Here is a 22,971-nt window from a genome sequence, read left to right on the forward strand (position 1 = left end):
CAGTTCAGTTCAGTTGTTTTTTTATTTCTGACCATCATATCAAAACAATACACATCAACATAGCAAAGGTCAAGAAAAAGGTAGAAGCGACAAAACGCGAACGTTAAAACGTGCTTGTGATCGAAGTAAGTTATTGAGTTGAAAAAAATTTGGCACGGTCGCAACACCTTCAGAAAAATTTAAGATATAAAGGGAAAATAAAAAAATAAAAAATGTTACAAAACAAATAAACATATATAGGCTATAACTTTATTAGCCTACATAACTTTAGCTGATATATTGAAGATTTGTATGGACAGTTGCTATGAAGATCGGCCATGGTGCGTTATCAAGAGTGCTGATGGTCGTAAGGGGAACACGTCTTGATGCGTTTAGCTCATAGCAAAGAGCAAGGCAGGCAAAGAAAACCCCACAAAGAAATCCTACCACGGGCAAAGCCATTTCAAGCGCAACGCACCAGGCCTTGCACGACTCACAAAATAGATAGGCTATAACTTGACGACATGAAACAATGACAAAAAACAAATAAAACAAACTAGCAAAAAACAACATCATCATCTTGCGAAATTCAATTATACCTAGGGAAGTTATGTCTTAAAGATATCAAGCGTGCTTTGATAAAAGTTGCGTTGATAAAGCGATAATTTTAGACCCCTGTCAGCTAAACTCGCCACTTCCACACCGATCCAACGTTGGCCTGCGTTAAAAAATACAAATAGAAAGCCAAAAAGCGCGGTCTCGCGCCAAATTAAAGTCTGAAAGTAGCCCAAAAAAGCGCAAGTCGCAAACCAACATTTTTTAGCGCCAAGCCCAACTAAAAGTAGCCCAATTGCAGATAAATCGCCCAATCTGACAACACTGGTGTGACTGGCCAGTGGCCTCTGGTCTGGAGCTTCCATTTCAATAAATTAGGAATTCGGAGTTTCCAGACCATAAATTAAAGTTTTTTGATGGACTTTCATTAATAAAAGTTTTTTTAAAAAACTGTAGTGGTGAGTTGTACCGGTACCGTAATAATTACAAAAAAATGCCAGACGCAAAAATAAAAAATGCCAAAAAAATGCCAAACTGCCAAACGTAATTTTCTCATGCCAAACGCTTTCAAAAAACGCCAAATTTGTGGAATTTGGCAGGAAAAACGCCAATATGGCAACCCTGACTCTGATCCTACTCACAAAGAAAAAAAAGGTAGACTCTTTAACCATAGATATCTTACATATAGATATGCAACTCAGTGGTGCGTAATGATGTTTGAAGGCTAACAGCGTAGCTATGGCTGTATGCATTGACTTCAAACTTGGCACAGCAAAACAACTTTATTTTTAATATATTTTTTTGGTTTTTGTTTAAATAAAACTTTCTTCGTTTTCAAGTTGACGTATGGATTGCTTGTGATGACGTCACATTCTCGTTCCGCATGGACTGCTTTATGGAGATTCTGGCGATTGAAAACAAATCACAGTCACAGAGGGTACCTCTAAGGCTCTAAATACCCATTGTCGGGCATTGTCAGGCATTGTCGGGCATTGTCTGCTTTTTGGGGGGTTGTGGAGCATTTTCAGGGGTTGTCGAACACTTTCAGGGGTTTCAGCTATTGTAGAGTAGGCTAACTACTTTCAGGCATTGTTGGGAATTTCTAGGCATTGTGTAGAATTTCCAGGCATTGTCGATCATTATCAGTGGTTGACAGGCTTGTGAGGCATTGTCGATCATTTTCAGGCATTATCGAACATATTCAGGGGTTGTCGAGCATTTTCAGGGGTTGTCAGGCATTGTAGAGTAGCTACTTTCAGGCATTGTTGGGAATTTCCAGGCATTGTCTAGGATTTCCAGGCATTGTTGATCAATATCAGTGTTTGACAGGTTTGGTAGTCATTATGGAACATTTTCAGGCATTGTCGAACATATTCAGGGGTTGTCGAGCATTTTCAGGGGTTGTCAGGCATTGTAGAGTAGCTACTTTCAGGCATTGTTGGGAATTTCCAGGCATTATCTAGGATTTCCAGGCATTGTCGATCAATATCAGTGTTCGACAGGTTTGGTAGTCATTATGGAACATTTTCAGGCATTGTCGAACATTTTCAGGGATTGTCGAGCATTTTCAGGTGTTGTCAGGCATTGTAGAGTAGCTACTTTCAGACATTTGTTGGGAACTTCCAGGCATTGTCTAGGATTTCCAGGCATTGTCGATCAATATCAGTGTTCGACAGGTTTGGTAGTCATTATGGAACATTTTCAGGGGTTGTCGAGGATTTCCAGGGGTTGTCAGGCATTGTAGAGTGGCTACTTTCAGGCATTGTTGGGAATTTCCAGGCATTGTCTAGGATTTCCAGGCATTGTTGATCATTATTAGTGGTTGAGGGGTTTGTCAGGCATTGTCGAACATTTTTAGGGGTAGTCAGGCATTCTAGATTAAGCTACTTTCAGGCATTGTTGGGCATTTCCTAGCATTGTCTAGGATTTCCAGGCATTGTTGATCATTATTGGTTTTTGACACATTTGTCAGGCATTGTCGAACATTTTCATACATTTTTATTCCCAGCTTTGCATGCGCAGCAGAATGATCCCTTTCTATTTTGCGTAGGTTGTAAACATATTTACGGTATACACAAACACAGCAGCGTTTAAATGACCTGGCTATCATAAGTATCGACAATGCCTGACAAACCTGTCAAAACCTGGTAATGATCGACAACCCAAGAAAACGTTCGACAATGCCTAACAAACCTATCAACCACTGAATATGTTCGACAATGCCTGAAAATCCTAGACAATGCCTGAAGATGTCCGACAATCAGTGGCGTAGCTAGGGGGGGAGGGAGGGGCGGACCGCTCCGGGCGGCACGTCTGGGGGCGGCACTTTCAGACTACGATTTTTGATTTTGATTATAATCTGATAAAAAACGCATTTCATTTTCACACAGGGCCGGATTTAGCTAATGGGGGGCCCGGGGCACTTTTAGATCAGGGGTCCCGTGCAAAAAAATTCGCCTACGGCGCGAAACACCCCCTCGACGTCTACAGTAGCATTAATCCAGCACTGCACAGTATTTTGCAGAAACCACAAAAGCTAAAAGAAAAAAAGAAAAAAAATCACATTTTTTTCACGTAGGGGGGCCCTTTAAAAGTCGGAGGGTCCGGGGTACCTGCACCCTCTGCCCCCCCTCTAAATCCGGGTCTGTTTTCACATGCTTTTTCTTAAAGGAGCGGCAAAATTTGAATCCACTCCGGGCGGCACATTCCCTAGCTACGCCTACTTTACAATGCCTGAGAGCCCCTGACACCTAAAAATGTTCGATTAAAAATTTCGGACAATGACTGATAATGGTTCACAAGCCTGTCAACCATTGATAATGATCGACAATGCCTGGAAATCCTAGACAATGCCTTGAAATTACCGACAATGCCTGAAAGTAGCTATACGGTAGGCCTACTCTACAATGCCTGACAACCATTGAAAATGCTCGACAACCCCTGAAAATGTTCGACAATCCCTGAAAATGTTCGACAATGCTTGAAAATGTTCCATAATGAGTCATTAATGACTACCAAACCTGTCAACCACTGATATTGATCGACAATGCCTGGAAATCCTAGACAATGCCTGGAAATTCCCAACAATGCCTGGAAATTCCCAACAATGCCTGAAAGTAGCCACTCTACAATGCCTGACAACCCCTGGAAATCCTCGACAACCCCTGAAAATGTTTGGCAATTATCGCTACCGTATATCTCACCCTAAAATCGTTCCGGCGCCCCTCTATCTCAGGTTTGTAAACTGCCTACAACAAGCTTTAATGAGTCACTGGAAATAAGCTTAAATGATAGTTCCAACGATCATGAAACAGAAGTTGCATAACCTACGTGAAGAAAGATTATTGTCTTGATTTTTCATAGTAGGCTATTCTGTGAAAACTTGAAATATACGCCAAACAAAATATTCCAAAAGAGCTCAAAAGCCACCACTCGCCAAGCCCAAACCGTACAATAATAGCCCATCATAGATACGATAGCCAAGCTGGCAACCTTGATTGTTGATTATGTCCATAAAGTCAGTCGAGCGTGACGATAATTCCACGATTGCTGAGTTGCATATCTATATGTAAGATATCTATGCTTTAACATAGGACAGTTGTCCGTGCGAATCAGCTGATTTCAGTCATGTGACTCAGCACGTGATATTCCGATCTTCTCCGATCTTCTCCAAACATTTTTGATACAAAGAAAATTAAGTGAATGTATCGCCACAGCAGCGTGGCCTAATGAGTTAGGGTTAGGGCAAGGGAATAGTCATTTCGATTGCGTGGGTTCGATTCCCACCCTCTGCTAATGTTCTTTTTCCTTCTGCAACTGAACTGAGTGCAAGAAGGATCTTAAAGACTGTAATCAATTGAGTTTATAAGGTTACAATCACAATGAGTCACATGACTGCAAACAGCTGATTCACAAGGAAACCTGTCCTACGTTAAAGCATAGATATCTTATATATAGATATGCAACTCAGTGGTGCGTAAGATGTTTGAAGGCTAACAGCGTAGCTATGGCTGTATGCATTGACTTCAAACTTGGCACAGCAAAACAACTTTATTTTTAATATATTTTTTTGGTTTTTGTTTAAATAAAACTTTCTTCGTTTTCAAGTTGACGTATGGATTGCTTGTGATGACGTCACATTCTCGTTCCGCATGGACTGCTTTATGGAGATTCTGGCGATTGAAAACAAATCACAGTCACAGAGGATACCTCTAAATACCCTTTGTCAGGCATTGTAGGCATTGTCGGGCATTGTCAGGCATTGTCGGGCATTGTCGGCTTTTTGGGGGGTTGTGGAGCATTTTCAGGAGTTGTCGAACATTTTCAGGGGTTTCAGGTATTGTAGAGTAGGCTAACTACTTTCAGGCATTGTTGGGAATTTCTAGGCATTGTGTAGGATTTCCAGGCATTGTCGATCATTATCAGTGGTTGACAGGCTTGTGAGGCATTGTCGAACATTTTCAGGCATTATCGAACATACTCAGGGGTTGTCGAGCATTTTCAGGGGTTGTCAGGCATTGTAGAGTAGCTATTTTCAGTCATTGTTGGGAATTTCCAGGCATTGTCTAGGATTTCCAGGCATTGTCGATCAATATCAGTGTTTGACAGGTTTGGTAGTCATTATGGAACATTTTCAGGCATTGTCGAACATGTTCAGGAATTGTCGAGCATTTTCAGGGGTTGTCAGGCATTGTAGAGTAGCTACTTTCAGGCATTGTTGGGAATTTCTAGGCATTATCTAGGATTTGCAGGCATTGTCGATCAATATCAGTGTTTGACAGGTTTGGTAGTCATTATGGAACATTTTCAGGCATTGTCGAACATTTTCAGGGATTGTCGAGCATTTTCAGGGGTTGTCAGGCATTGCAGAGTAGCTACTTTCAGGCATTGTTGGGAATTTCCAGGCATTGTCTAGGATTTCCAGGCATTGTTGATCATTATTAGTGGTTGACGGGTTTGTCAGGCATTGTCGAACATTTTCAGGGGTTGTCTAGCATTTTCAGGGGTAGTCAGGCATTCTAGATTAAGCTACTTTCAGGCATTGTTGGGCATTTCCTAGCATTGTCTAAGATTTCCAGGCATTGTCGATCATTATTGGTTTTTGACACGTTTGTCAGGCATTGTCGAACATTTTCATGCATTTTTATTCCCAGCTTTGCATGCGCAGCAGAATGATCCCTTTCTATTTTGCGTAGGTTGTAAACGTATTTACGGTATACACAAACACAGCAGCGTTTAAATGACCTGGCTATCATAAGTATCGACAATGCCTGACAAACCTGTCAAAACCTGGTAATGATCGACAACCCAAGAAAACGTTCGACAACGCCTAACAAACCATCAACCACTGAATATGTTCGACAATGCCTGGAAATCCTAGACAATGCCTGAAGATGTCCGACAATCAGTGGCGTAGCTAGGGGGGGGGGAAGGAGGGGAGGACCGCCCCGGGCGGCACGTCTGGGGGCGGCAATTTCAGACTACGATTTTTGATTTTGATTATAATCTGATAAAAAACGCATTTCATTTTCACACAGGGCCGGATTTAGCTAATGGGGGGCCCGGGTACTTTTAGATCAGGTGCCCCCGTGCAAAAAAATTTGCCTACGGCGCGAAACACCCCCTCGACGTCTACAGTAGCATCAATCCAGCACTGCACAGCATTTTGCAGAAACCACAAAAGCTAATAGTAAAAAAATCACATTTTTTTCACGTAGGGGGGCCCTTTAAAAGTCGGGGGGTCCGGGGTACCTGCACCCTCTGCCCCCCCCTAAATCGGGCCTGTTTTCACATGCTTTTTCTTGAAGGGGCGGCAAAATCTGAATCCACACCGGGCGGCACATTCCCTAGCTACGCCACTGCCGACAATGCCTGCCAGAAAGAATCTAAAGTACTTTATAATGCCTGAGAGCCCCTGACACCTAAAAATATTCGACAATTCTTGAAAATTTCCGATAATGACTGATAATGGTTGACAAGCCTGTCAACCATTGATATTGATCGACAATGCCTGGAAATCCTAGACAATGCCTTGAAATTCCCAACAATGCCTGAAAGTAGCTACTCTACAATGCCTGACAACCCCTGAAAATTCTCGACAACCCCTGAAAATGTTTGACAATTCCTGAAAATGTTCGACAATGCCTGAAAATGTTCCATAATGACTACCAAACCCTGTCAACCACTGATATTGATCGACAATGCCTGGAAATTCCCAACAATGCCTGAAAGTAGCTACTCTACAATGCCTGACAACCCCTGAAAATCCTCGACAACCCCTGAAAATGTTTGACAATTATCGCTACCGTATATCTCACCCTAAAATCGTTCCGGCGCCTCTCTATCTCAGGTTTGTAAACTGCCTACAACAAGCTTTAATGAGTCACTGGAAATAAGCTTAAATGATAGTTCCAACGATCATGAAACAGAAGTTGCATAACCTACGTGAAGAAAGATTATTGTCTTGATTTTTCATAGTAGGCTATTCTGTGAAAACTTGAAATATATGATACGCCATCAAAAATATTCCAAAGGAGCTCAAAAGCTACCACTCGCCAAGCCCAAACCGTACAATAATAGCCTACCATAGATACGCTAGCCAAGCTGGCAACCTTGATTGTTGATTGTGTCCATAAAGTCAGTCGAGCGTGACGATAATTCCACGATTGCTGAGTTGCATATCTATATTTAAGATATCTATGGTTAAAGTGCCTACCGAAAAAAAATGAACAAACCAGTGTTGCCAGAAGATCACTTTTAAATTTTTTATTTTATTATTTTGTTTGTTTGTTTGTTTATCTTTATCCTGCATTGCGGGAAAGCGGACTTGAGCGCTATGCATCGGTGTACGCCTTCCGACATACACCTGACCCACGCTGCAGCCGACGGCAATGTCTGTTTCCGGTTGTCTACTCTACTTATGACTTAAATTTGGTACTACCCATTACTCGAAATCGATCACTAGGTAGAGGCAATTATCGTTAAGTTTCTTGCCCAGAGAAACAACAGCAAGTGCGGGTGGCTGGAGTCGAACATGCAGGCTCTAGACTGCGAGCCAATTTGCGTCAGACAAAGTTGTCCATATCCAAAACAAAAACAACGAAGTAATACACAAAGTGCAAATGCACAAAGGTCACAGAGAGCCACTTTGGATGCCGTCGGTTTAAAAGCTCACTAAATGAGCTATCTGTAGTGTCTGTGTATTTACATAATCTGTATTGGAAACCCGTAACGTGCTAGTATATAAATGACTCGTGTCTCGCTGTTTGGATTCTTTGTTCCGCCACGCAAATACAAGTGCTATGACAAGTAAGTTAAATCTGAACTATCAAGTTGTGTAAAGCAGGCTAGGCGGACACAACAATTCTGGCGACGAGGATAATACTCAGAAAAGAATGGAGATACCTACGTTTGATTTACAACCTTTTGACTGTGTGTTCACGAAATTATGGCCAAGTTATCTGTCTCCGTATTGTGACAGATTGTCGCGCAATCGTGACGTCATCATTGCGATGCACTGTCACGCTTGAGCGACAATCTCTCGTCATTCTTTCTCTATTTTTCTAACTTGTGTTTTACAAACGTGTTTCGTCTTCCTTTTACGATGTGTGAATCTAACGGACGGACGTAATAAGAGTGTGAAGTGACTATTCCACATCACAATTGAACCCGTCTCTTGTTAACAATATACCATCAATCTTCACTCAACACATGTGGAACTTGAGTCGAAAGCAGGGATATCTATAACTACGGGATTGGAAACTCTATTCAGTGCTATACATCAGTAGGGTCATCACATTACTACGACTACAGAAAGATTAACAAAATAAAATGCCGACTAAAAGGTATACAAAATTCGATTTTACAATATTAATACAAAATATACACTCATATTAAAACTTAATTGAATATAAAAGTACATTTGCGCTGCTAGAAAAAAAACAATGAATCCAAAAAATGAATAAATGCAACAAGTCCAAAACCGCCTACTGTTGTTCTTTAGCATTTTGCGTACTGCAATTCGGATCAGAAGTACGTAAATGAGGAGTGTTCAGCAATCAGTGAAATATGTTGTTGTATCATCAACTTGTTCACAGACCAATCCAGTACGAAACCAATTCGTTTAAGATGTCATCAGAACTATAACCAATAGTCAGTCTGGAAATTTTTTAAGCAGCAAGCAAAATACAACATGACCACTAATGGAATACAAACAAATAAACAAACCAGGCAAGAGTAGACCTTACAATTTACAGCAGGTGAATTGATTGTTACACTTTTGGTTGTTCGTTTAGCCTACTACTTGCTGACCTTTGAGATCAATTTATGTGATTATTTATCACAGCAGCGCACAAAGAAAAGTGACCCTACTGGTGTATAAAATGGTTTTCAGTTCCATAGAGTTTCCAATCCCGTAGTTATAGATATCCCTGGTCGAAAGTTAGGAAGAAGACAGGTTGGATAGCAGCTCATATACATAGCGGTTATCAAAAAGAAAGAACATCTTCAATTGTGTTAAACGGGAGGTCACTTCAATCGTGAGGCTGTAGTTACCCATCTTCAATTGTGTGGCTCTGGTCACTTCAATCGTGAGTCTGTAGAAAATCTTCAATTGTGAAACGGGATGTCACTTCAATCGTGAATCTGTAGTTACCGTACCCATCTTCAATTGTGCCACGCTGGTCACTTCAATCGTGAAGCTACAAGAATTGTTTTTTACTGGTGTTGTAAAACGCATATTGCTGGCCAACCGAAGCGGCCAAAGAACAGCAATCGAAAAAGCGAAACTAGATCTCCAGCTAGAGAAGTCACTAATTCTACTGTGGGGCAGTATAAGCACGGTTACTTTATACTGCCTGAAGCGGCTGGGGAACGGTCACCAGACCAACAATCCGTCGACGATCGAACTGTCCGAGGAGAGCAAGAAACTGTGTTATTCCACCGACCACAAGACGAAGCGCGCGACGCCATTTTGAAACTGGATCACGTGGACAAAGAGTGCGACGCTTCTCGTAAGGGCAGTGGTGCGAGGACTATTTCCTGCCTCTGGTCAGTGTGCTACTTATTTGATTGTGTATGTTATCGAGCTTTTATAGCAAATTTGTGTAGCCTACTGCAATTTAGTAGTAAAAGATAATTTGTTGATTACCGTACATATTCCATTTAATAAGTTACTGAAATAACTATGAGTGCCGCTTCCGTTGAGGACTGTCTGTGGGTCTCGGGCGGGCTGGGGAGTGTACAGGGTAGGGTGGTCCAAAAAAAACTTTTTTTGTAAATGTTAATGTCTCACCCTAAAATATTGTTACCATTGATGAGAAAATGATATATGTGAATTTTCATAAAGATTGGTTGATATTTAGGGGTTGCTACCGGGGTTCAAAGTTTTGTCGTTTGCCCCCATTTTAACGTTTCGAGAGGATATGATATGATACGGTACAGTAAAAAATACGGTACAGTGCCATTGTATATTGCAATAAAAATACAGTTTAATAATTACTCTATGGTCTGTTTATAAACTCATGTGTCTGTATTACGAATTATACTAACTGGTGTACATGTACGAAATGTGCGACTTTGTATAAGGTAAAGGTGAGTCCCATACTTGAATACAAGCATCGAGGGATGAGGTTCTCATTATACTAAGCCTTCGGCACTAACGAGAGTAGGGTGGCCAGTTCCTTTCTCTCGGCCGCCTTTACTTCAGCAACTACGCCCACCCAATATATTATACCCTGGGTAGAGGTGGGCGTGGGCGGTGTTTGTCAACAACCAGTATAAGCCGGGAGTCAAACCAGGATTGCATAATTGGAAAGCGAGCGCGTCACCGCTGCGACTTTGTATACTTGTGTTTAAAATTCAGAGACTAAATTGGACATTCATTAACAGCTTTAGAATACAACAAATAAACTACATACAGGAATTATTGCGCGAGGGTCTTTCTACTGCAGTCTGGATATCGCTGACGGTGATCGGCGACGACACGCAAAAGATACTGTTTTTGTTCTTCGTCACATGTGTGTAATGTGTTGTATTCCGTGATCAACGCCACTCCACGCTCGGCAATGTCCCAACCGGGGTGCCAATTGCAATGCTCAAGGGTGCCGCGAGATATTTTAACTTTAACCCGTTAAGTGTGGAATTTATTTATTTATTTTAACTCTAATCCACAATAAGCCTTTGTTTTCTCGCCCAGGAATAACAGCGTGAAAGAGATTTTGAATCGTTGCTGTTTTTTCCATAAAAACGTTTGAAACGCATCATTATTGCCAGGTTTCATGATTTTATTTTGCGTTTCACGGCGCACAAAGTCAAATTGCAGTGATGGATTATCGGATTGTGTGACCCAGCACGATTATAAAATTGCACGATTGTTTGCGAACCACTATAAAATAGAAACTTTTGCATGGGGGATACCATACCTGCGCATACAAACACGATAGCCTACATAGCTAATCGAGAAAAGGCTAAGTTATAATTGATTTATTCTTTATACCAGTGCTTCGCAACCTTTATTTACTCACGGCACACTTAAAAACTCTTTAAAATTTTGCGGCACAATTCGGCCGACACATTTTCAAAATGTAAAAAATAACTATCATCTTTTTAATGAGATATTTGCGCTTGTTTCTTGCTTTAATAAAGTTAACAATTTGGATACAGTCATTCATTGTTTCTGTCAGCTCCCTTGTAAAATGTTTGATCATCAAGGCTTCCCTGTGTAAGCAGCAATACATAAGTTGAATGGCTGGATTTTGACGTTTTACCCATGCAGCTAAACTTCTTCCTTCGCCCACCATTGCTGAAGCACCATCTGTGCAAACGTTGATGCAGTTATTCCAATGGATACCATGGGTTATGAAAAACTCGTTGGTCACTCTAAAAATTTCCTGGCCAGTCGTTCGTTCCTGGCTGGAAGTTCTTTGCAAAATAATTAGGCTACTCGTTTGTTATGGACTCGCCATTGACAAAACGTTGGCTACTACACTTAATAGCTGTGCTTTCAATATTACGAAATTTTTCATTAAACACTGCTAACTGACAATTCAAAATGACCTAGCCTGACTTCTAAAAACGCACTACCACGTTAACCAGCCTTTTTTAAAACTAGGGCAGCCTTCCCATTGCGAAAACTTCAATGTGAGGCAAAAAAATCATAAATGCACTGTGGGAAGTCTAGCTAGAGTTTGAGTTGTCTTGCAGTGGTAAAGCGAGAATTTTTAAAACATAAAAACTCCTTTCTTTTCAAAAAGTATGTTCTGATGATAGTTATCCCGCGGCACACCGGTTGCGGAGCACTGCTTTATACTTATATGAATATATTTTGTGAATTGCTTTGCGATTACAATTGGGTCTCCAAATTAGTGGATTTTCCGTACAAACGAACATTAAAACTAAAAAAACGAGAACGACTGCTTATAGTCGAGGAAGAAATGTGGGTGGCTTTGTCGAATGTGCCTCGAGATATTAAGGGACTTGTGCAAGAAGTCAAGCCCAAATTTCACACTAAATTTTGAATAAATACATTTATTTATGCGCGCTATACTGTACAACTCATTCTGTGCTATTTCATACAGTTACTTGAAATACAGAAATCTCATAAAATTGACCCAGTTTTGCCAGGATGCCGCAAACTATTTATCTCTTCGATAGGGTGCCGCAAGGTCAAAAAGGTTGGGAACCACTGCTCTAAACCCTTGACAGCCTGTTTTAACCTAAAAGGAGGACTTTCTGATGATTACCCTTTTAGGGTGAAACAGGCTGTCAAGGGTTTAGACAGTGGTTCTCAACCTTTTCTGAGTCATGGCCCCCCAGACTGTGGCTCTAAAAGACCATGGCCCCCTTGAGCAAAATAAAAATGTATTTGTTTAAAGAACAATGAAACGAAATCAATAAAAACAGTTAACGAATGATTAAATGATTTAATGCTTTCTTTTTCGTAATAGACTACGCTAGTAAATCAAGCGTATCCTTAATTGTTACGTTACAATCACAAAAGATGATGCAACATGCAGTGAGATAGAACATATGATGAAAAAACATGCTTTTAGCTAGCTTTACGATACTAACACCTACATGAGTGTTTTTTGTGTCACAATTCTGTTATAATTCATCAATACATGTTATAATTTATTAATGAAGCTTTTTATCGTGGCTCCCCTGAGAACGCTCTGTGGTCCCCTTGGGGGGCCGAAGGCCACGGTTGAGAACCCCTGGTTTAGAGGGTAATAACTATGTATGTACTATGTATATTAGTTTACATCATGTACATTTGTACATGTAGTTTATTTACTGTCTTCTAAAGCTGTTATTGATTGTCAAATTTAGTCTCTGAACTTTAAACACAAGTATACAAAGTCGCACATTTTGTATATATATGTAGACCAGTTAGTATAATTCGTAATACAGACGTACATGAGTTTATAAACAGACTATATAGAGTAATTATTAAACTGTATTTTTCTTGCAATATGCCATGGCACTGTACCATATTTTTTACTGTACCGTATCATATCTGTATCACATCCTCTTAAAACGTTAAAATGGGGGCAAACGACAAAACTTTGAACCCCGGTAGCAACCCCTAAATATCAACCAATCTTTATGAAAATTCACATATATCATTTTCTCATCAATGGTAACAATATTTTAGGGTGAGACATTAACATTTACAAAAAAAGTTTTTTTTGGACCACCCTAGTACAGGGGCTGGTCCGCCGCTCTTTGGTGGGGCGAGGTGGATCTGTGGCGGAGAATGGGGCCACCGTAGCGCGGCCTCCGGTGAGTGGCTCATTAGCACGATCACAACTGCCCTCAGAGGTCGGTAGAGAGGAGGTTCACCAGGAAGTGTTAGGGCTACCGAATGACAGAGAAGCACGTCAACGAAGGCGTCAGCTACTTAGTGACATCAGTGCGGCCACGAGACAGCTTGAGGAATTGAGAACTAGAGACCAAGTCTTACAATTTGAATCACAGCATGTCAAGGCTCTAGATTGGAGGGTTAGAGACTTTTGTGCCATTGCGCAGAAAGAGGACGCCAAACCTCGAGTCGCCCCCGAGTTCGAGATGTTGGTGAGGAGATGTAAGGAACGATGGGAGGAGCTAACAGACTCGCTCCCAGTCAATTCAGCTTCCCTGCCAAACATAACAATTGGGGTCCCTCCCTCATCTGCAGGGAAAAGCAGAAGGTCTGCGCATATTCTAGCTCAGATTGATCTGGAAACTCAATTAGAACAGATTCAAATTGAGAACCGCTTAGATGAGGCGCGAGAGACAAGGAAATTGAAGGAGGCCCGGGAACAGGAAGCCCGAGAAGAGCGTAAGCTGGCCAGAGAGCTGAGGGAATTGCAAGTGCGAGCAAGCTTGCAGAAGCAGATGGCCATGTCGGAATGCTATACAGAGAAGACACATAGCTTGAGGAGTTATCGCACGCGGGATTCCAAGACGAGCGCCCAGGTGAAAGAGGGTATCCATTTCAATGAAAGCGAGAAACCAGCTGTTTCAAAAAAGACCCCTAACGCAGTGTTGTCTAAATTCTGTGCCCATATGGAGGCTGCTAACGAAGCAGATAAGTTAATGGCTCCTAGATTGAATGTACCTGTCTATGAGAGACCTATTAGACCTCCGCCAGGATTTACTGGTACTACTAGGTATATCCCTAAGGGTAGTGCAGTCCATGATGGGTATTATGGCTTACCCCTGCATGAAAGTGACGTGATGGCAAGGAGAGAACAGCAACCGCCCCTAGCCTACGACGGAGCGTGCGAAAAGGCGTCAAGGAAGGACTATCTTGACATGGCCTCGCTCATAAAATATGACGGGTTTTCTATGCCCTTTATTGTTTTTAAAAACGAGATAAATGCTTTGTTAGAAAAATGCCCATATGAGGATATGAGACTGAGCTTGATTAGAGCAGCATGTATTAAAACTGCTGCTCAAGACATAAGCTTGGTGATCAGTAGCACCCCAGGTTACAACGAAGCAATGCGTGCTAATATGGCATTGGAGCGTTTGTCTTTAAGATTTTCTGTTCGCGGCGGTTTTAATTCTGAGGCTTGTGTTAAAAGTATCCGATTTGGGCCGCGTGTGTCGGGGGCTGACATTACTGGTTGGCGCAAGTTTCGGGCAGAATTACTAGATTGCCAAATATATGCGGCAGCATACAAGCGGTTGGACTACCTTGAAGGGAAATTTGTCTGTGATCTAGCTAAACGTTTTCCCGTTTATGCGCGTCAACGCTTCATTGATTTCTTAGGTGATAAATTTGGTGGTACAGCAGACCCTTCCTTTGATAGTTTGTTGCAATTTGTCATTGCGGAAGAAAATGCGAAATCAACCGACTTTGGCGTTTGGTTAATGAGTGAGGACCATAAGTCGAGCAATAACCATTCTGTTGGTAAGTCGGAGAGTAAAAGGGACGCGGTGCATTTCAAGTGAAACATACGGCGGCCAAGGTTGACGGCTATGGTAATATAAATTCCGCAACGTCAAAAACGAGTGTCTCGTTGTGTGAGTGTTGCCTTTCGTTTGGTGTGAATGTGGATCATGGTGTGGAGGTATGTCATCGTTTGCAGGGTATGACTGTGGCAAAGCGTGAAGAGTTTTTCTACAAACATTGGCTCTGTTATAATTGTGGAGGAAAGCATCGGGCTAGAGATTGTCGCTGTGCCATGAACTGTGATCAGTGTCAGGACGCTAACTACAAAACGCCAAAGCATTTCTCTATGTTGCATGAATGGGTCGTTAATGATAGGCCAGCAAACAAACCAGTTCCAAAGAAGGTACGCGAGTCCGCTGTGGACAAAGTTGACAAGTCTGCGGTTAATAAAACTGGAGTTCAAGGTAGAGAAAAATCAGTCTCTTTGAGAAATGTGAAAGTGACACCTTGTAAAGTTTTAAACCGAACAGTTGCTGTGAAGGTCATAAACCCGGCAACTGGCTTAGAAAAGTTGGTGTACTGTCAGCTTGATTATGGATCCCAGATAACGCTGGTATCAAAATCATTGTGTGCAGAGTTGGGTTTACAGCCCTATGAAAACATTTCCTTTACCATGAAAACATTAAACGGTGATGCGAAAGTTGATGCTGGTTTGGTCAAATTTGTGGTAAAATCGTTGTCGACTGGTGAGAGTTTTAATATAGATAATGTTGTTTGTTCGACGCCATGGAGCGATGACATTGAAACCTTGCCTCATAAGCAAGAATTGAGTGGTTACAGACATTTTGATGACATTAGTGTGTTTGAATTAGAAAATCGTCAGACTGTGGACATTTTGATAGGCGACGACTGTCCATTCTTGTTAACTGTGCTTGAAGAGCGAGTTGGTAAAACGTTGTATGAGCCGCACGCGATCAACACACCGTTGGGATGGCTAGCCGGTGGGGGGCGGTCTCCTCTTTGTTCGGACAGTCGTGCCACAGTCAGGAAAGTACAGGTTTGCGATGATCTTGAGAACGTGAACTGGTTGAAACGTGAAAATTTGACGCGCGACTGCATGGTGGATGAATTAAGGCAGGAGTTAAAAGCGGCCACGCTGGCAGATTCGCGGCAGAGCATGTCACTCGCTGATAAGTTTTGGGGTCACTGGACAGATTTCTGTCTACCTAAGTTGCGGGGTCGAAGAAAATGGAGAGACATCTGTCGCAATTTAGAACCCGGAGACTTGGTCCTGGTATGGGATATGAATGATCGGCCTAAACGAGGGGACTACCGAATCGGCAGAGTGGTTGAAATTTTACCACAGCATCGAAAGGGAAAAGAGTTTGTGAGAAGGGTGAGGGTGGCTGTGGTAGCATGGGACACTAACACAAAGAAGTCGCACGTTGAAACCGTGCTTCGTGATATTTCTTGCGTTGCTCCGGTGGAGGGCACGCGGGCACGCACTGCTGTGCTCGCTCCAGTTGGTTCGGGCCCCCCAGATGGACGTTAAGGGACGTCACTCATAGAAAATGTGTTCACTTTTTTATTAATGTTTAATTGTGTGATGTATGATGCTTATGCTGGCTGTTTACAAATTAAATAGATACAGTCTGGCTGGAACCGTATGTATTTATCAAGTACATATTGTCACTTTGAGTTACGCCTGTAACGCTTCTGGGTTGGGGTGGTAACGCTGCTGGATTGGAGAAGGAAGGCTTCTGGGTTGAGGGGTAGACGTTGCTGGGTTGTAGGACTTGAAAGCAACACTAGATTTGAGAATTCATCTTTATTGCGACAATCGTTGCAGCGATCAGAGCGGATTCAGAAACGTCACTGACTTCCCGTGGCGAGAGCGTAGATCGAAAAAGGAGAAGATTTCCACACCAGTATGTTTTATAGGCGAAATCAGTCACCCTTGGCGAGTGCTGCCAGACGCAATGCTAATTAATTAAAACTTGAAACAGTTGAGAGTACGGTAGGTGTAGAATCTGAACCTAAGTCGACTCCACGGTTACCAACAAGTGGCCTATGTGTTTGTCTACTGCCTGAGAACTAGTTGCAGATCGCTCCTTCCAGTCTGTTGACCTGAACCTCTTGCTTAAACTGTGACCTATCTAAACCTTAGCCCATAGACAACTAAGTAGGAAAACAGTATATTATGCAAGCAGAACACTATGAGTCACAAACAAACAATGAAAGAAACAATTACAAGAAAAATGTAAGCTCTTACCTTAGCAGTAGACGAAACCGAAAAGAGCGAAAATTAACCATAGCGAAGAGACAAAAACATCGCATGTCCGAAATCGCTCATGCTTGACAATACGGTATTTAAACATAATTTGAGAAGGGGCGAGTTCGTAACATACCGGCCCCGAAAATGCGAAAGACATTTTCTATCCCTACAAAACGAGTCCGAACATAATTTCCACTGGGTGATCGTAACATGTTTGAATAGCCTAACATCAGAAATTTAAGCCTGACCAAAGCGGCCAAATAACAGAAAAATGCGTATGAATTGAATGAAATACACAACGACCCATCGTACAATTCTATACACAATAAGGCTCTAAGGAGTAACGACATCGACAGATTGGAAAGCTGACGCTAGACTTCAATGTCACACTATAAAACTTCAAGGTAAAGTGGGCTACATGTAACAAACTTAAGCCTCTTGGGCTGAACACGTAAAATTGAAAACACGCCTAACTGGTCACCATTGTCAACGGTGTCAGAGCAAGCCGAGGCAGCGAGTGACACAGCGGAAAATAGAGACCAGCACATTACACATCAGTATACGAAATTTTCATATGCCACAGCAACGTCGAGATGAATCGACAACGAGAATGAGAGCGTTCACACAAATAAACGCCAATACAGGCATGCAATAGAGACTGGAATATAATACTACGTAGTCGTTTCACTCAAGATTAAAACGTCATTCTAATGTTGAGTGAAGCCTTCAGTCACGCTACGACTGAGAAACACTGTAGCACTTAAGTCAGCCACAAACCGGAGATAAACAATAGCTGACATATACGGGAATAAACAACAGGTGCAGCAGCAACGTCGAGATGAATCGACAAGAATGAGAGCGTCCACACAAATAAACGCCAATACAGGCATGCAACAGTGACTGGAATATAATATTAGGCCTACATAGCCGTTTCACTCAAGATTAAAACGTCATTCTAATGTTGAGTGAAGCCTTCAGTCACGCTACAACTGAGAAACACTGTAGCACATAAGTCAGCCACAAAGCCAGAGATAAACAATAGCTGACATGTACGGGAATAAACAACAGGTGAAACACTATTAAAGTCACCGCCACCACCGAAACCAAATACTACAGAATATTAAACAAGTCAGTAATAATAAAAGAAAAACGGCCTTTGAAATAAAAACGCCGATGAAAGGCCACAAGGTACTACAAAATTAGTTCAAGTCAGTTTTACAGTCCTGCAACAGACAATTTCAAACATAGTCTTGCAAATGTCCCTCGAGCAGACAGATCTTCCTGGTATCCCTCATGAGCACTGCATCTGCTGTTCGCACGCGGACCCTTCGCACAAGGCCGTCCTTGTCGGGAAAGCATTCTTGAACGATGGCTTTAGGCCAGGTGCCCCGTTTAGCGTTGTTGTCCATCAGTAGCACGAGATCACCTGGTTCAAGGTTGGGTGAAGTACCCCACCACTTCTGCCTAGGCTGCAGCAAAGGAAGGTACTCACTCATCCAACGGCTCCAGAACATTTCTGCTAGGTATTGCGTCTTACGCCACGACCGCTTGTATCGATCACTCTTCATAAAAACGTCTGGCGGCAATGAGTCGTCGATAGAGCCGGTTAACAACATTGATGGAGTTAAGGCAATTAAATCTCTGGGATCTGTGGACACGTCTGTTATTGGACGGTTGTTAAGGATCGATTCAATTTCAGTTACCAGGGTAAGCAAATCGAAGTCGTCGAGAGTGGCTTCACCAACAACAGCACGCATGATTTTTCGAATGCTACGAATCATTCTTTCCCAAACGCCACCTGCGTGGGAACAAGTCGGAACATTAAATGACCACTCGATATTGTCCTGGAGCATTGCCTCCTGAAGTTGCTGGCCGTTCCAAGCTTTGATGCCGTCATTCAACTCTCGTTCGGCGCCTTTGAAATTTGTGCCGTTGTCGCTGAACATTAGCTTTGGCTTTTGTCTTCTGCTGGTGAACCGACGAAAGGACTGGATGAAAGCGGAGGCCTCCAGCGACTGGGCGATTTCTAGGTGGACGGCCCTAGTTGCCATACAGGTAAAAACGACGACGTATCGCTTTACGTCACTTCTGCCAAGCCTTACAACGAGTGGACCCATCAGATCCACACCTGTCGCAGCAAAGGGTGGGTTTCCAGCTGTGACCCTGGCCTCGGGAAGACTTGCCATGCGTTGACTTCCGGTACTGCTATTCCAAAGGCGGCACTTAAAGCAGGAATGAAGCACTCTTCGCACGGCTGCGCGTCCGCGCAGTATCCAGAATTGTTTACGAATCGAATTTAGGACATGAGATACTCCACTGTGGCCTTCTTTCTCATGGTGGTCCTGAATTATCATGTCAGTTATTCGATGCTTGCTGGGAAGAATGATTGGATGTTTGGTTTGAAAAGGGAGAGCTGAATTTTGTAAACGCCCATCCGAACGCATGACCCCGTTCAGAACAAAGGGGCTTAGTTGACGCAACTCTTGGAAGTAGCTGGCGTTTCGCATTTCTTTGTCGGGGTGTAGTCTTTCTGGTGACGTACAATCGGACACGTTTGGCAAAGCACGCATGGCGTCATGAAAGGCGTCCCATTGAACTTGCTGTACGATTGCTATAGTGGCGTTGTTCAGTTCATCCACGGTGAGACGTCCTACAACCGGCGGCGAGAAACCTGACAAATACTTCCATTTCATGAATTGCTTCCATTTCAACCACCAGGCGGTTAGTCGTTGTGCGGTCTTGTACTTAGAGCAGCGCGCTAGCAGCTCATGCAGATAGCTCACGGGAGATGTGACGATGGCGCAGATGTTTGTCTTTTTCAACTCTGGGTCATCCGAGGTAAGGTCCTTGATGCAATTTGGTTGTTGAGGCCAACTAGCCTCGGGTTTACGTAAAAATGGTGGCCCCTTGAACCACAAGTCAGCAACATCAGCCTTGTCAGGCATTAACCCGCGTGATGCAATATCAGCGGGGTTTTCTTCAGTAGGAACATGGCGCCACTGACGGGGTACAGTATGTGCGTGAATTTGTTGCAGGCGGTTGGCCACAAAAGTTTGAAAACGGGTAGAAACATTGTTAATATACTGAAGCACAATCGTCGCGTCCGTCCACATAACCACACTATCAAAATTCAAGTCCATTTCGCGACAAATGAACGAACATAACTTCACAGCGATGGTGGCGGCGGTCAATTCGAGACGCGGAACGGTCACTGGCTTGAGAGGGGCTACACGTGATTTACCCATGCAAAATACGTTGTCTATCTGTCCATCAACATAAACGGTTCGAATATAACATGCAACGCCATAACCAGTGACGCTAGCATCACTGAACACGTGCAAACCAATATGGTCAACTACCTGGTCCTGACGTTTGAGGCTTCGATGGATGGAAATACCACCAAGATGGGGAAGTCCATTCAGCCAAGCCTCCCACGTCTGTCTTCGTGACTCCTCCAGCGGTTCATCCCAGGTCGCTCCACCCTGACACGCTTCCTTGATGGTGAAGCTATCCGTCGCGATGTTCCAGTAGACACCAAGTGCTCGCTCTGTGGGTAGGTCACGAAGGTTCAAGTCCAGCACAGACGATGCTCGATCTGCTTCGGGGATAGAACTTGTCACCTCGACCGTGTTGCTTAAAAATTTTGTAAGGTTAAAACCCCCACTGGCTAAGAGTGACTTCAATTGGGTGACTGCTGCAATAGCTTCCTGCGAAGTGTCGTAAGATTTTAACAAATCATCCACATAAAAATTTTTATGTACAGTTTGTAATACTTCCTCAGTAGCTGCAGTTACGTTGTCACTGGCAGTTTTCTTCAAGGCAAACGCAGCACAACTCGGAGAGCATGTAGCTCCAAAGACCAGGACGTTCATCCTGTAGTCGACAGGGGTCTGGCTCATATCTCCATCCGGCCACCACAAAAATCGAAGGGCATCTCTGTCCTTCTCAGACACAAAGACCTGGTGAAACATGGCCTTTATGTCTGCTGCAACAGCGACATTACCTTGCCTGAATCGCAACAATACACCCGTTAAGTTATTGTTGAGGTCTGGTCCCTGTAAGAGTTTATCATTTAAGGAAACGTTTTGAAACTTAGCAGCACAGTCGAAAACCACACGGAACTTTTTCCCGGTGCAATGGTGAGGCAGGTACCAGACGGTATCCGAACACTTTAATTTATCATCAGGCACACGACTAGCATAACCACTTTGAATGTAATCATTAACTTTCTCGCAATACTGACCGTGCAAATCCGGATTTGCCTTTAATTTACGTTTCAGACCTCCAAGTCGCTTTTCTGCAACAGGTCGGTTGTTAGGCAGTGTCGCATTCTCTTTCCATGGCAGTTCCATCTCATAGTGGTCTCCTTGTTTGCGAATGGTGTCTTCCATAACCTTCAGTGCTTGTCGGTCATTCAAAGAGGGCGCACCTATTTGGGGTTCGTCGATGTCCTGAAAATCCTGATTTAAAATGTTAATTATCTGCTGACATGAGCTGTCAGCAGGTGACGACTTAACGAACAAGCATGTTGAGCAGACACCATTTGCGTCCGATACTGACTCATAGTCTGACCCAAAGATAGTCCATCCCAGAGCAGTATGTAGCGCAAATGGCTGCCCAAACTGGCCATACCTTTGCTCAGACGTTCTAAACATCTCATGAGCATTAGCCCCTATTAGCAACTCCACCTTTTTTGACTGCAATTGGGGAAGGTTTACATCTGCCAAGTGAGGATAACCTTTTAACAAATTGGCACCAGGGATGTTATCTTCCAAACGAGGCAACTCGCTTAGCACTCTACACGAAGGAATTCTAAAGGATTGATCCTCATTTATTCCCTGAACACACAACTTTCCTGTGCTTATTCCACACTTACTTACCCCACTAATGCATTGCAGCTCAATATCATCTCTTTTTGTTTTTAGATTCAATTTGCGAACCAAGCTAGCACTGCACAAACAGGTGGTAGACCCAGTATCCATCATCGCATACGTTGTTGTGAATTTCTTCGAACCTTCCTCCCACACTCTCACTGGCAGAATGTTGAGCATAGCAGACACCTTACTACTTGGACCTTTGCGTGCGACGGCTACAGTTTCCTGTCTATCGGAAACACTTTCTGCATTCGCTGTGGAATCACGCTGTCTTGAATTAAGGTGAACCAAGGTGTTATGTCTTCGGTTACAAACCTTACATGCTCTTTGGAACTTGCATGCCCTACTTAAATGACCTTCTTTAAGGCAGTTATAGCAAAGACCTTTCGACTTGACAAACTTAAACCTTGCGTCCTATGACATGTCCAAGAATGAAGAACAAGACCACAATGGGTGCACATCACTGCACAACTTGCACGATTGCTTTGCTTCTTCTGCACCGGCTGCCTTAGTAGCAAAGGTCTTGAACCTTGGCTGCCTTGTCGCTTCTCTTGCTTTACTGGGGTTAGGCTTAGCACGATTCTGGAACACTTGTTGCGCCCATTCTGATTGTGAGTAATGGGCAGCATCATCCACCACTCCAATCAAGTCACTAAATGTAGCTCTTTGGCCACAACCTTCCTTGCTGTATGACAGCTTGGCAAACTGTTCCTGTAACTTAACGGGAAGTCGCAACAAGATTTTGCCTAGCACTTCTGAACCGTTCAATTCACCTAAAATGCCCTTACTTTCAAACAAACATTTACAGCTGTTCATTTTAATTACCAGCTGATTAAGTGACCCAGACTCATGCTCAAGAATTCGTGGACCCTTTAAGAGATCTTCCTTCGCTCTGTGCATGAGCTGGACAC

General features: G+C 42.9%; 1 protein-coding gene across 1 annotated transcript; it reads right to left on the bottom strand.

Annotated features, from left to right (window-relative positions):
- Positions 1-18,424: 18,424 nt before the first annotated feature.
- LOC145768927 (uncharacterized) lies at positions 18,425-22,237 on the bottom strand. The gene has a single exon (XM_082580530.1). It carries the CDS (start codon positions 22,235-22,237, stop codon positions 18,425-18,427), a length of 3,813 nt encoding a protein of 1,270 aa, XP_082436656.1.
- Between the last annotated feature and the right edge of the window lie 734 nt (positions 22,238-22,971).

Source organism: Aplidium turbinatum, chromosome 4, assembly GCF_918807975.1.
Source record: "Aplidium turbinatum chromosome 4, kaAplTurb1.1, whole genome shotgun sequence".
NCBI classification, from domain to species: domain Eukaryota; kingdom Metazoa; phylum Chordata; class Ascidiacea; order Aplousobranchia; family Polyclinidae; genus Aplidium; species Aplidium turbinatum.